Source organism: Gossypium raimondii, chromosome 5 (genome assembly GCF_025698545.1).
Source record: "Gossypium raimondii isolate GPD5lz chromosome 5, ASM2569854v1, whole genome shotgun sequence".
NCBI lineage: Eukaryota > Viridiplantae > Streptophyta > Magnoliopsida > Malvales > Malvaceae > Gossypium > Gossypium raimondii.
Genome location: NC_068569.1, coordinates 687221 through 702222, shown reverse-complemented (window position 1 = coordinate 702222; position 15002 = coordinate 687221). Strand labels below are relative to the sequence as shown.

At 34.8% G+C, this 15002-nt stretch overlaps 3 protein-coding genes across 4 annotated transcripts; all 3 read left to right on the top strand.

Annotated features, from left to right (window-relative positions):
* The first annotated feature begins 608 nt into the window (after positions 1–608).
* LOC105768769 (probable LRR receptor-like serine/threonine-protein kinase At4g30520) lies at positions 609–3717 on the top strand. Of its 2 annotated transcripts, XM_012588928.2 has the most exons (11): positions 609–748; positions 867–999; positions 1090–1161; positions 1247–1390; positions 1563–1634; positions 1725–1784; positions 1874–1974; positions 2045–2176; positions 2265–2609; positions 2690–3069; positions 3179–3717. In XM_012588928.2, the coding sequence occupies exons 1-11, from the start codon at positions 658–660 to the stop codon at positions 3578–3580; spliced, it is 1932 nt and encodes a 643-aa protein (XP_012444382.1). In that variant the 5' UTR covers positions 609–657; the 3' UTR covers positions 3581–3717. The 2 variants fall into 2 exon arrangements, with proteins under 2 accessions (XP_012444382.1, XP_012444381.1); XM_012588927.2 differs by having other exon boundaries at positions 867–1161.
* A 1108-nt stretch (positions 3718–4825) lies between these two features.
* LOC105768771 (uncharacterized) lies at positions 4826–11303 on the top strand. The gene is made up of 14 exons (XM_012588929.2): positions 4826–5082; positions 5164–5200; positions 5409–5618; positions 5704–5840; positions 5943–6092; positions 6458–6559; positions 7132–7296; positions 7439–7549; positions 8253–8350; positions 9126–9249; positions 9377–9466; positions 9562–9606; positions 9869–10189; positions 10745–11303. The coding sequence occupies exons 1-14, from the start codon at positions 5038–5040 to the stop codon at positions 10790–10792; spliced, it is 1683 nt and encodes a 560-aa protein (XP_012444383.1). The 5' UTR covers positions 4826–5037; the 3' UTR covers positions 10793–11303.
* A 1086-nt stretch (positions 11304–12389) lies between these two features.
* LOC105768772 (uncharacterized) lies at positions 12390–14862 on the top strand. The gene is made up of 5 exons (XM_012588932.2): positions 12390–12749; positions 12854–13033; positions 13135–13261; positions 13363–13476; positions 14443–14862. Exons 1-5 carry the CDS (start codon positions 12483–12485, stop codon positions 14556–14558), a joined length of 804 nt encoding a protein of 267 aa, XP_012444386.1. The 5' UTR covers positions 12390–12482; the 3' UTR covers positions 14559–14862.
* The last annotated feature ends 140 nt before the right edge of the window (positions 14863–15002 follow it).

Below are 15002 nucleotides of genomic sequence, written 5' to 3'. Positions count from 1 at the left end.
ACAAAAAATATCAACTTACTTTTTGGTATTAGGTAAGATAAATGATTTATTATTTTTAAACAAAAGAGATAAAATGAAACTTGACTTTTTAGTAGGATGGGACTCCATGATAGTTTTACCAAATATATATGTGTGTGTTTGTTTTATTATTATTATAATAATATGGAGTTGAAATTATGATGAGATAAACATTGATGGAAACATAGTTTTCAGCATTTGGACAACATAATTTTCCTCCGAAAAGATAGAAACAATGCCTACAATGATGATCTGGTCAGATTAGTATTTAGTACTAAGCTGTTTTTAAAGCTACAATGCAAGGGGGGGCCATGGAAGAAATGCAGTGGGCTACGTTCAAAAGAAAAACAAGCACACTCTTTTTCTTTTAGGAAAGGAGAAAAAAAAATGAAAAATTGAATCTTTTTCTTTTTTAAGTTTTTTGACATTTACTTTATTTATATTATATATATAAAAAAAGAGACTTTGGTCTTTGGTAGTAGTAGATGATTAAAGTGTTGTTTCTTTCAAAAGGTGTGTTTGTGGAGGCTCAGTTTAAGAACCCAAGAATGGAAAAGCCAGGCAGATGCTGAGAGAGAGAGAAGGTTGTTTTTTTTTTTTCATTTAAAACCTGAAGTCCAAAACCGGAGCAACATAAAAATGGGTCCTTTTTTTCTGTTCTTGTTCTTGTTCTCGTTCTTTCTTGTTTCTGCGACAGTTTCCTTGTCGTATGAGCCTCGTAACCATGAAGGTAAATGCAAAAAAAAAAAAAAAAAAAATCTACAAGGTTTTGAAATTTATTGGCTTTGTGAAGTTTTATATATATATATATATATATATTGATGTTCTTGTTTCATGGTGGAATATAGTGGTAGCATTGATAAGTATAAAGAGAGAATTGGATGATCCACATGGAGTATTGAACAACTGGGATGAAGACTCTGTTGATCCTTGTAGCTGGGCTATGATCACTTGCTCTCCTGAAAACCTTGTTTTTGCCCTGTCTGTTTCTTTTTTTGTGTGTTTTCAAATGTATGCTTGGTTCCAAAACATTGTACATTTAAGCTGCTGTAATAATGTTTTTTTTTTCAGGGGAGCTCCAAGTCAATCTTTATCAGGAACTTTATCCAGGACGATAGGAAACCTCACCAATCTTCATCAAGTGTAAGAAAACATATATATACTGTATTCCCTTTGTTTTAAGTTTTTCAACATGAATGGTCTGAAAATAACATAATTTTCTTTCAAGGTTATTGCAAAACAATAACATATCTGGTGAAATCCCAACCGAGCTAGGGACACTTCTAAAACTGCAGACATTGGATCTCTCTAACAATCGATTTTCCGGTCCAATTCCAGTATCATTTGGACTGTTAAATAGTTTGCAATACCTGTAAGTAATTTCACTATTTAATTCTTTGTTTCATTGTACACATCATATAAACCATAAGGTTTCCTGTTTTTTGCAAATTCTGTTTGTAATATCTTTGTTTTGTTTGTTTGTTTTTTTTTTTTTTGAAATGTGTTTATGATACTATGTTATGTTTGTCTTGTAATGAGAGTAGGAGGCTGAACAACAATAGTTTGTCTGGGCCTTTTCCAGCATCTTTGGCAAAAACCCCTCAACTTGCTTTCTTGTGAGTGTGAATTTATTTCCTTTTTCTCTAGTCATGTCCCCCCCCCTCCCCTGTACAGTGTCTCAGTTTTTAAAGTCTGATTTCTTTCAGGGACTTGTCTTTTAACAATCTCACTGGACCTGTACCCCAGTTCCCTACTAAAACTTTCAGGTATGGTATCTTTGCTACATCTGTTTCTTATCAATTACCATAAATCATTTAGGTTTAATGTTACCTTTTTTTGTTCATGGACTATGTAGTATTGTGGGAAACCCATTGATTTGTAGAAGCAGCTCCACTGAAGTTTGCTCTGGATCAGCCAATGCTGCACCCCTGTCATTTTCCCTTGGCTCATCAAATGGTAACTCTCCAAAACCATTTATTGTGTTATATATATGTATATTATATTGCTTTATTGTGCTATGTATTAGGGGAACACAGATCCAAGAAGCTAGCAATAGCACTAGGGATCAGCCTCAGCTTTGCGTTTCTCATACTCCTAGCATTTGCACTACTTTGGCACAGAAAGAAGTGTAAAAGGCTGACAGTTCTAAGCATTATTGGTCAGTGGGAACAACATACAATAATGTTTAAAAGTGATGTTTTATGCATTTTACAAAGTGATTTGATGTTGTTACACTTTTGTTGCAGACAACAAAGAAGAGGGCCTTACAAGCCTAGGTAACCTTAGGAACTTCACTTTCCGAGAACTCCAGCTTGCTACAAACAACTTCAGTTCCAAGAACTTACTAGGCTCTGGAGGTTTTGGCAATGTCTACAAGGGAAAGTTAGTAGAAGGTACGCTTGTGGCGGTGAAACGGCTAAAAGACTTGACAGGAAGTTTCGGAGAGTTGCAATTCAGGACCGAGTTGGAGATGATCAGCTTGGCTGTTCACCGTAATCTGCTTCGTTTGATTGGTTATTGTGCTACTTCTAACGAAAGACTCCTTGTCTACCCTTACATGTCTAATGGCAGTGTTGCATCCAGGCTTAGAGGTTTGCTCAAAGACCCAAACAAGTTCTTTTTTGAATTTGGGAATGGAATTTTTTACTGTAAATGAAATGGGATTTGGCAGGAAAACTAGCGCTAGACTGGAATACGAGGAAGAGGATTGCGATTGGTGCGGCGAGGGCGCTTTTGTATCTACATGAACAATGTGATCCAAAGATAATCCATAGAGATGTTAAGGCAGCTAACATTCTTTTAGATGATTACTGCGAAGCTGTTGTTGGTGACTTCGGCCTTGCAAAGCTCCTTGATCATACTGATTCCCACGTGACCACTGCTGTCCGTGGTACTGTTGGGCATATTGCACCGGAATACCTCTCGACTGGTCAGTCTTCGGAGAAAACCGATGTGTTTGGATTCGGAATTCTCTTGATAGAACTCATTACTGGAATGAGAGCTCTGGAGTTTGGAAAAACTGTTGGTCAAAAAGGAGCAATGCTTGAGTGGGTTAGTTCTCTCGATAGACCATACACACATATATATAAATGTGTTATGCTAACATTCATAGTAGTTTTATGTATGTATGATGGAGACATTTGCAATGTGTTGTGCACAGGTGAAGAAAATTCAACAAGAAAAGAAAGTGGAAGTACTAGTGGACAGAGAACTAGGTAGCAACTATGACAGGATTGACGTAGGAGAGATGCTCCAAGTGGCTTTGTTATGCACTCAAATCCTTCCGGTCCACCGTCCGAAAATGTCTGAAGTTGTTCGGATGCTCGAAGGTGATGGACTTGCTGAAAAATGGGCTGCATCACTTAACCATAGTGATCCCACCATGAACCTCGTCCCTAGCAACTTGAGTAACAAAAGTATCTCACACCCTACCATTGGATCGAAACATGATGGCAAAAGTCACGATCAATCGAGCAGCGTGTTCAGAACAGGAATGGACGAGGACGATGATGATGAATATTCTTTGGATTACTATGCCATGGAGCTATCTGGACCAAGATAAGATGAAAATAAAAAAGATAGAGGATGATGATGATATAAGTTTATATAGTTAATGGGTTTGAAATGTAAATATGTCTCCTTTATTGTTTACTGTTCTTTTAATAGTTAATGGTGCTTTGGTTGATTTGTAAATGAAAATTCTGAAGCACTCAAGAACAATGGCAAATGCATAAAAACAATGACAAGATTCGGAGGGAGTTCCATACCGCCAAACGGAGTTTCCTTGAGATTCCAGAAGCACTCAAGGCAATGCCGAAGACAAATCCTGAACGTTCAATTATGTTCTGTTCCAAACCATAATACTGTAGGTCTAAAAGAAAACTCAAAAGTTGATGAAACGCAAAATTAAGTATAGAGATGAAAGCAGAAGATAATAGTCATATAAAACTCGTTTCCCACGTTTCTGCAACAAATTCAACAACCATTCACATCAAATTAACCTGGGAATAAATGATCGAGGTTTATACGGGGTCTTTTTTCGGGATTTCTTCTCTGCAGCTTCTTCCCTGCCAACTTTGCGATTTCTGCAATGTCCTCTTCGATCTCCTCTCTCGACAGCGTAACAGATACACGTCTTCTCTTCTTATTTGTAAGAGCCGCCGCATTTTTCTTTGTTGGAACGATAATCTCAGGCTGATGGTGATGATCGGTTTTCCTTCTCTGTGTCACATCCGAAGCTTTATGAGGATTAAGTTGATCACTTGCTTTCGGTTCTTCATGGTTAGCGATTTCGCAAATACTGTTCTTCAAACGCACTTTTAAGTTAAGCACAATCTTTTGTTTTCTCTCTGAGACTGGTGTTTGAGTTGCATCAGAATTAGGTTGATCGCTTCCTTCGGTTTCCTGAGGATCCTTAATGATTTTCTTTCTGTTCTTCGAACGCTGCTTACAAATCACCAAATTATCGGAGAAAGGCGGCAAAGAAAAGTTGTGGAGAGGCTTAGAAAGGTAAGGATTCGTGGAACCCATTTAGCACTGGGTTGTACAATGAAGGGTTTAAAAGAGATTGTATTTATAAGTATATATTTAAGTAATAAATTAAAGAGTAAATTAGACAGATAGTCACTCTAAAAATACTATATTCTTATTTTGATCACTCTAAAATTTCATTTTGTCAATTTTAACACTATCATTAAGAATTGTTCCTATTTTGAGTATTCCTCAAATAAAAATCAAATCATTAAGAATTAGTTTAGGGGGCAGAAATTATATTATCCCAAAAATATTTCAATCGTTTGTTTAAACCAAAAATAGTGAGACTTGAGATTTTTGTTTTGCATAACACATACAGCAAACCAGTAAAAAAAGGCGGTTTTGAATACAAGTACAACTTCGATTACCGTATTCAATTTTCCGAGTTTTTCCTTTACACGACTGAAATTCAACAGGAAAAAATCATAAATCGCTACTTTCCATTTTCCAATCTTGTTGAACGCTGAGCTGAATTCCTTTCCTTTCATGGCTTCCTTTCGCAGGCTCCTTCCTCTTTGCTCTTCCCTAAGAGTACGCTTCTCTCTCTCTATTTGTTTTCGTATTTATCAAACTAATAGCAAAAATAATCGCACTTTACATTTATCTTTGTAGCAGGGAACGAGGTTTTCTTTTTCTGGAGTATATGAAAGTTTGTTTTCTTTCTCTCTCTCTCTCTCTCTCTTAAAATTTATGTCCACGGTTTGATTTTTTATTGTTCTAATCTAAATCTGTAAATCTGGACTTCCAAGTCTTATATTTTTATTTTTTGTGTTTCCTTGGTACTGATTAGCGAGTAGTTGAATTATTTAAGATTTACATTACTATTGTATTTTACAATTTTTTAAAAAAAAAATTAGGATTTGGAGCAAATGTATGTGGCTACAGCAAGTTTACATCCTCCGTGCATACGGTATCCAAGTTTGAGGAAAAAATAAAGCGTGCAGAAGCAGACGCTTCGGAGGATAATGATGACATTGACAATATTCGGAGGGAGTTCGATGCTGCCAAACGGAGTTTCCTTGAGATTCCAGAAGCACTCAAGGCAATGCCGAAGACAAATCCTGAAGGTTCAATTATGTTCTGTTCCCTTATGTTTAATTTGAATCTATTTTAGCAGGTATGCTAATATTGTATTTTTTGGTTTTAATGTAGGTATATATGTGAATAGGGGTCTCAGATTGGATCTTATTCAAGTATATGGATTTGATTATGATTTTACTTTGGCACATTACTCTGCTAACTTGCAAAGTTTGATATATGATCTCGCAAAGGAGCACATGGTGAAGGAGGTTAGCACATTTATTTGATAGAGTAATGCAGTTAAGTAGTTGATGATTTCTTGGTGACTTATTGTTGGTATTGACAAATTGTGTTATGTGTGATTCTTGCAGTTTAAGTATCCGGAGGTTTGTATGAGTTTTAAATATGATCCATCCTTTCCCATTAGAGGATTGTACTATGATAGGGAGCATGGCTGTCTATTGAAGTTGGATTTTTTTGGTTCCATAGAGGAAGAGGGATGCTTCTATGGTCGTCACCAGGTACTATTAATTATTTCTTATTGTGCATTGCTGGAATTAAGTCTGCCTTGCTGATAAATATGGGTTATTTATTACCAAGATAAACTACTGGTGTATGATTGGCGAGAAAGGGATAGAGAGTGTTGAACCCCCATTGTTTTGCCTACTTGGATATATATATATATATGGCATTGTTCTAGTAGAACGGTTTTGGCACCTGGTAAGATGCAAGTTTTTATTTTCTTAGAACTTGTAATAATACTTTTCATTCTTATTAACCACAAGCAATAACTTGAGGCTCTTTATCAGTTTGTATCATGTGTGTGGATTGGGACATTTTTATATTTATATGAACTGTGCTTCTTATTTTTCAACTTATAATGCAGCTTAGTGAGGAGGAAATAGTAGAGATATATGGCACAAGACATATTGGCCGTGACCAGGCACGCCGTCTGGTGGGCTTGATGGACTTTTTCTGCTTCAGTGAGGTTGGTTTATCAGTAGTTGCATTGTTTGTATGTATGCATGGGAAGGCTGAGTTTCCATTGAGGTTTGATTTCTAGCATTGATATAGGATCTGGTATGGGTATGGGTATGGGTATGGGTATGGCTCCTTCATTACATGTGATATCTATGTAACAATATTTTACATGTACGTCTGAATAAAATGAAAAAGTAGGCTTTCAAATATTTAAGTCGCATGATGTGTGTTTGTCAGAGCATTAGTCAGATGGCGGTGTTTGGGCAAAGAGGCTTCCGACAAAATGCTTACACACATGCTGCCTCTTTTCTTTTTTCCGCTGTGTTTTCTTCTTCATGTCAATGTTTTTGATGAAAAGATATAACAACTTCTCTTTTTAATATATATGATGAATGTGAAAAAATCCTCTGTCAATTTGCCTATCCATAATATGGATAATACATCTTTTAGGCTTGTTAAATTGCATTATCAGGCTTTATAAGTTAGTTAGCCCTTTCTTGAAATATTTGCCTTTTATGATAAGCACATATTTTGTTCTATTTTTAATTTCCTGATTTTTTTCTTTTATCATTTTTTTAGGCATGTCTCATTGCTGATATGGTGCAATATTTCGTTGATGCTAAACTAGAATTTGATGCCTGCTATATATATGAAGATGTTAATAATGCAATTCAGCATGTTCATCAAAGTGGTTTGATGCATAGAGGAATTCTATCTGATCCTCATCGATATCTTGTAAAAAATGTAAGTTCTAATAGTTATGTTTTGGTTATTTTTATGTTGCTTAGTTACAAAGAAAGGCTTCTCTAAAGTTTGACATGTCATCTATGAAATATTTTCTTTCCTCCTAGGAATACTAACCTACCATTTTTGGTGTATGTTTCAGGGCCAGCTTTTACGGTTTCTTAGGATGTTAAAGGAGAAGGGGAAGAAACTTTTCTTGCTGACAAATTCACCGTATTACTTTGTGGATGGAGGGATGCAGTTTATGTTGGAGGTAATTTACATTGCATTAGTACTGATGCCTTCTTATTTTGTAGTTTTTGGTCCATTTTTGAAGCAAATTGCCATTCATGCCTTTCTGTTTGAAATTAAGATTCAGTGCTTTTTCTGAGAGTAAAGAAGACATAGTTAATGGCAATATTGTTTAAACATATTCAATATCATTTGAGAAAGTCATTCAATGATGATTGTTGATTCTGCCATCATATTTTACATTGGTTTCGTTAACTTCTTCTTGTTGATTTAAAAAAAAAAAATTATTAATAACTTTATGGTGCACAAAAACATGCACACAATTATTTAGCAAATTGTAGAGAGGACCTTTTAAAATATATTATATGTTTAATCAAAATAAATCAAGTCTATGTAACCTCAGTTCTCTCCCTGCCCCAGGGATATCTTCAGATTCTACACAGAGAAAATAATATTGCACATGAAAGGTGTTTAAAGTGAATTGTTTTTTAATATTAAATAATGTATTTGCATGTGCATATGATTTGAATTGGTAAGGTTTGGTAGTGTCTAATTTGGATCTATTATGCACATAATATCTCAAGAATCAACTTTCAAAAATTTTGGTCACTTTAATCACTTGGCTATAATTGTGCACATTTAATGTGTCAGTCTTATTCCATTCTTAGTTTCATGCTTAGGAATTATTTGTACACCTTTTTATCTAAGTATTATGTGTTTTTTAGGATTCAACGGGCAACAGCGGTTCATGGAAGGAGCTTTTTGATGTTGTAATTGCAAAAGCCAATAAGCCGGGTTTCTACACTTCCGAGCATCCTTTCCGGTTTGTATCTTCAGCTTTTTATATTCTCTAACTATTTCTTTAACCTGGCTTGTAAAAGAGGTGGTTTGTTTTTTTAGTAGTTCTTTTCTGCTACAATGATATGCGATAGCAAAATTTAACTAATTCAGCAGCCATTTTAAATATTCTCTTTTAGGAATAACTTATTAATTTAGCAGAAGAAGATGAAAGGAATGCCTATGAGTAGAACAAAGCGATTTCTAGGTTTTATTATGCAGGAAAACACATGGATAAAAATCAGGTTATTGCGCCAAAGATTGGTTTGAATGGAAGAGTTTAATTGCTATCAGGTGAGAAGAGTGTCTAGGGAGGAATGGAGAAACCAAAATAATTCTCAGTTCGTAAGTCAAGGTAAAACATGATTTACAGTTATCAGAATCTGACTCTTAGAATATTTTTTAACCTACCCGACTTAGAATTCCCATTGAAACTAGCTTATAAATAAGAAAATAACCAACATAAACTTGGAGGCAAACCTGACCTCCCACAATCTCATGGAGAAAGTGGACCGGATGATTCTAAAATTTTAGGGTGCAAAGATTCAAAAAATAGTTTTGCCCCTGAAGATGAAAGTTTCACGAATTTCTTAAAAGTAGAAATGTGGAAGCAGGAATAAGAATCTTCAGTTTTCTTAGCTGCATTTTTTATTCTTACCCTTTTATTTTAGTTTTATCCCTTCCTCGGCCTTTGTTGTGCACTTGCTCTAACAATTGCATGATCATATCTATTGATCGGTCTCCTGTAACTTAAATTTCAGCTGCTATGACACAGAGAAGGATACTCTAGCTTTTACGAAAGTGGATACATTCCTTAAAAATAAAATATATTACCATGGATCCCTGAAATCTTTTCTCCAAATAACTAAATGGAAGGGCCCAGAGGTATATCGTACTTTATGCTTTTTAGCATTTTATAAGATCTTTTACAAGTTTATTCAATCATGTGCAACTAGATGATGGTAAGTTATTGCTGATGGGAGTATTTCACTGATCTGGTTTTCTTTATTAGGTGATATACTTTGGTGATCACCTATTTAGTGACTTGAGGGGCCCTTCAAAGGCTGGTTGGCGGACTGCTGCTATCATCCATGAATTAGAAGTATGGCTTCTTTCATTCTTAGCCCTCATCTTTTGTGTGTTTGTGGTGTTCTATTAGACAAACTCTTCATGTCTTTGGATTGTGTTTGATTGCAGGATGAAATACGCATACAGAACGAAGATCGTTATCGATTTGAACAGGTATATATTTCTGCCTCTGGGATGTCTGGAACTTTTTATTATCACTGTCTGGAACTTCGAGGCTAAATTGTAAGTTTCTGCCTCTGGGATAATTTGATATTTGGCAACTTGAAGGTTGGTTGAGTTGAATGGACTACATATCAAATGCTTACATCTGCTGACCATTTTATTATTTGCAAAGTTTCATCACTTTTGCCTACAATGCAAGAACTCAACAATAGAATTTTGACTTTATCCTTTCAAAATTCTTCCTTCGATGCAGGCAAAATTTCATATACTACAGGAACTGCTTGGGAGATTACATGCAGTTATACCCAGTAGTAAGAGAAGTGAGGCATACAAGTTGCTTATGGGTGAACTAAATGAAGAGAGGCAGAAAGCACGCAGTATGATGAAGAGAATGTTCAATACATCTTTTGGGGCCACCTTCCTCACTGACAAAGGTCAAGAATCTGCTTTTGCTTATCACATCCATCAATATGCTGATGTGTACACTAGTAAACCAGAAAACTTTTTGTTCTTCTCACCTGAGACGTGGCTTCATGCACCCTGTGATATCAAGATCATGCCTCATCATGTGAAGGTATGTCATTAACCTTCTCGATCTACTTAAAATGAACCAAAGAAGTTATTTTTCTATTACAATTTCTTTATTATTATTTTTTTCTCTTTCATTTACAAAAATTAAACATGGTACATTTTCTTGTTTTATGCACTTGCTTTTTGCCGTTGTTCTTATGGGACTAATTAGAAAGATTACATTTATAGATCTACTGATTTCATTTCAACTGTCTACATGTTCTACACCTATCTGTTTTTATTTAAGCGCTTAGAAGTTGTCAACGTCATCATATGGTGGTAGTTTGAACCATGTGCCTGGGTTGTGTGTGTGTGTGTGTGTGTGTGTATCGAAAAGGGAAACTACATAGAGATGGAAAAAAGGTTATCTTTTCTAAAGAGGTCAGAGGTTGGCATGTCAAATACATATTATATCTTCTGTTTGCTAGTTGTGAAATGACTTGAACTCTAGAAGAATTTATATTTTATATTTATCTAGACACATGACGTAGTTGTTCTTGATACCAACGTTTTATGTGTATTGTTGTTTGATATCTTCATCCCCTTCTCTTTCTCTCAGATTCCATCTAGTTTGTTCAAAACCAGTAGATGTTCCTCAATGCCATAAAAAGATTGGAGGACCATTTTGTTCAAGCTCAAAATCTGGTAAGCTTATTGACGTTTCTGTCACTGCGGATGACGTTTCTGTCATTACGGACGACCGTGGTATTATGCTTTATGTTCCATGATGGGGTGGGAATGAGTTCATGTATCTCTTGCACGTGATTCTAAAACATCATCTCACATTGCGCCGCAAAAGGAACTATCTGTTATCTCTATTCCAAATTTTGTGGAATTTTGAACAAAGATGGTGAGTTATTGACTAGTATGGTGATGAACTGCCATCGGATTGACAGTTGATTTTTGCTTACTAGGTGATTGATTAAAGCTTTAACCCAAATTGATATGTTTGAACTTTGATTAGCAGCATGCCTGTCTACTGGTAGATGATTGTTAACCATATCCTAGTTCTTTAACGCTGTCCAGCTATGTCATTGGCAGCTATTTGTATCCTTCTAGTTAGAAAAGCATGTATTGCGCTTGCATATTTGTTTTTAATTTAGTCGTTATCGTTATCAGTTTCTCTTTCTGCAATTACGCCAAAACAAGAGTAAGCAAGTTGTCATACATTTAATTTTGAATTTGTCTGCTGAATCTGTGCATTTAACAAACGGATTGTCTCCATTCAGCTTCATTAATTAACGTTTTGTCCTCACTAGGCCTATTCAAAGATTGGCTTCGGACGAAATTTTTTATGGATTTAGATTCATTTGTTTCATGGTAGTAATATTTTTGGTAAATTACATTAGTAGTTGTCCAATATTGGTAAATTTCTATTTTGGTCATTCAATTGCGAAAAGTTACAAAATGGTCACTCAATTGTTTAATTTTATCTTTTTTTGTCATCAATTTGTTAACTGTGTCCATTTTTAAAATTAGTATAATAATAACTTTAACCCTCAATGTTTAGTCTTGATTTTAAAATTTTCAACTCTCAATCTTTTCATGTTGTGTAATTTGATTTTTCTTTTGAACTTTCACTTGGAAAGTTAAAAAACATACTTATTAGTCAAATTTGATTGAAAATATCCAAAAATTGAAAATACATGTGATAATTTTTATCTTTTCTCATTTTCTTTTAAATCCTCAATGTCACATGGAAATATATTGTAAAAAAAATCAAATCGCACAATGTGTAAATGTTGAGATTTAAAGTTATTATTATGTTAATTTTAAAAGTTATCACTTTTAATTTACTGAATACCGAAAAAATAATATTGAATAATTGGGGATATTTTATAACTTCTCGTAATTGTGACCAGCATGTTGTTTAGGCTGTTTTTTTTTTTATATAAACTTAATTATGAAAATATGTAAATGGTTTTAAATAACTGATCGTGGTATGAATTTAAGATGGGTTTGGACCGGACGTGAGTAGGAGAAAAAAATATCATTTTGTTCCATAATAAGGAAACAAAAAAGATCGAATTTTGGACGAGCATAATAGTGGACGATTTGTTCACTTGTTAATCCCAATCTAAAGCCCAATATGGAACTCCGCTTAATCGTTCTTCTGATTTCAAAGCCCAATGCAATTGAAACCCAGTCTGTTTCCTTATTTTTATCAAACAAAATTGATCTTGTGTGTTAGTCATCTTCTTTTTTTTAGCATAATATAAAAATCAACCACTGTCTGTTTGTTTGCTAGCTTGCTTCAAGCCTAAGGGAGTCTAGATTCTTCGATCGTAAACCCCAAAATGGTGCTGATTGAACCCCACTACGCTGATGAACAACAAGAACAAAAAGCTACGAATGCCACGCTAACACCATCTGAAACGACACCCGCTTCCGCCGCCTCATCAAATGTGAACGGAGAAGACGCCGCCTCCGATGGATTCGAAACAGCGAGCGAGCGTGACGTCGATGACGACGAAGAGGAACACCACGTCAATAATCAACAGCCATCTGAACAGAAAGCTTCCGATTCTTATCAAGATGCCTTAAACGACGAGCAATTGAAAGAGGTTCTCTCTTCTTTCTCCCGAACTTTTCCTTTCCTTAATTAATCATTAAAATAAAAACAAATAGCTGACTCTTTTTTCTTTTCAAAAAAAATTTATGTTTCTAGAAAGCTTTGGCACAAGCAAATGATGCGAAAATGGAAGGAAATAAATTGTTTGGAAACGGACAATTCGAGGAGGCATTGTTACAGTATGAGATTGCTTTGCAAATTACAGCGGAGATGCCTACTGCCGTTGAACTTCGTTCCGTTTGTCATTCGAATCGAGCTGCTTGCTTTCTGAAACAGGTAATTTTTTTCTTTTACTTGTTTAAGCTGAATAACAGCTATTTACTGTTGTTCTTTGAACTTCCTTACCTTGTTAATGTTCAAAAATATACATATCTTAGGGGAAATATGAGGATACCATCAAGGAATGTACGAAAGCATTGGATCTTAATCCTTCTTATATAAAAGCTCTTGTTAGACGAGGAGAAGCTCATGAAAAGCTTCAAAATTTTGAAGAAGCTATTGCTGGTGAGTACCATTTGATTTTATTGGATTTATGTGTCAGCATTATATATGCTTGTAATTATTTTAATTGTTGCATTCCAACCCCCCAAAAAAAAAAAACGCAGATATGAAGAAGATATTGGAATTTGATCCTTCTAACAACCAAGCTGTAAAGACCATACGGCGCCTTGAACCACTAGCTGCTGAAAAACGAGAAAAGTTGAAAGAGGAGATGATGGGTAAGTTCTTTTTTTTGGGGTTCCGTTCATTTCTTGTTTTCAATTCAGATATCAGTCTCATGAATTTACTTCTTGAACAAGCAAATCATTTTTCTTGATATTTCCCTCGTCGGATCATAATCTCCATATTTCATTGAATTGGCTGTTTTATGGATGCTTTACTGTTCTAGATTATTATTCAGGGGTTTGTGTTAAAATTATGAATTCTAAGGAGTTATCATGCTAATGGATAGATTACTTAGTGTGTCCTAAAATAATAGGTGTCAGTTCCAGTATTTAGATGAGAATGATCACGTTTGCATGTATGGTGTATCAAATACGTATGTAGTTGAATCTTATTGTGTATATTAAGTGGCTGCTTCCTTTAGTACAATGTTGTGATAAACCAAATTCAGTATACCATATCAATTACCAACTTTGTGTTCTGAGCATGACATAAACATATTCTTAGATGATCTTACTCTTACTACTGAATGCAAACATTTATAAACATCTGATTTATTGGTTATTGGCCTCCGTCTCCAATTGAATACTATGGACTTTAAATCCCATGTCATATGATCGAATTATCGGCTTTATCTGTGTGTAATCTACATTTGTTGCATACCAATCATTGAATATGTTTGAATCTTGCATATCATCAGAGGCTTTGAGAACTATTGTAAAATTGAAACAATTTGCCACGTTGAGGAAGTGATTTTTTATTTTTGTTCTAAGCATTTTTTTTCCTTGCCAAATAGGAATTGTTTTACTTGTAACACATGTTCATTATTTGATCAATTACTGTGGGTATCGTAGCAATGGGAAGAATATTGAGGTTAAATTTAATTTGATGATGCTGCATATTAATGGCATAACATTGTATATCAAACTACCAAATTAGATCCTTGGTAGAATTGTTGAAAGCTATCATTTATCATTCCACATGCATCACTAACTGCATTTAAATATATGTATTTCGAGCAGCAAAACTAAAAGAATTGGGCAACTCTGTTCTGGGTAAATTCGGGATGAGCGTGGACAACTTCAAAGCTGTCAAAGATCCAAACACCGGATCCTATTCTATATCATTCCAACGTTGAAGTGGTCGCTACTGACTACTGATATTTTGTTTGATGGTAAATGCAGTTGAAAAAAGTGCAAGGTAAAGGCTTGAGAAGTTGATTTGCAAGTAAATTTGGAGCACTTAAGGGGAAATATATATTTGTTTATTTATTGAAGAGTTGCATTTGATAGGTCGTTGCAAGCACAATTTGGTTCATTAGGATGCCAATAGTTATAGCAGTGGTTTGCTTCAGTGAAATTGAATGTCTATTGTACTGCCATTCCTTGGTCGGCATGAATTGCAGATGTAATAAAAGAAATATAGAATTTACCTTTCTACCATTTAGTTGTTTTGGGTTTTAAAATGTGGATCACTCTTAATCTAATAATCCAATTAAACAACTTTTCTACATCACTAACTTCTTTTTATTCAGTGAACTATAGTTACTAATCTAAAAAAATAGAATGTCGCAAAGAAAAGG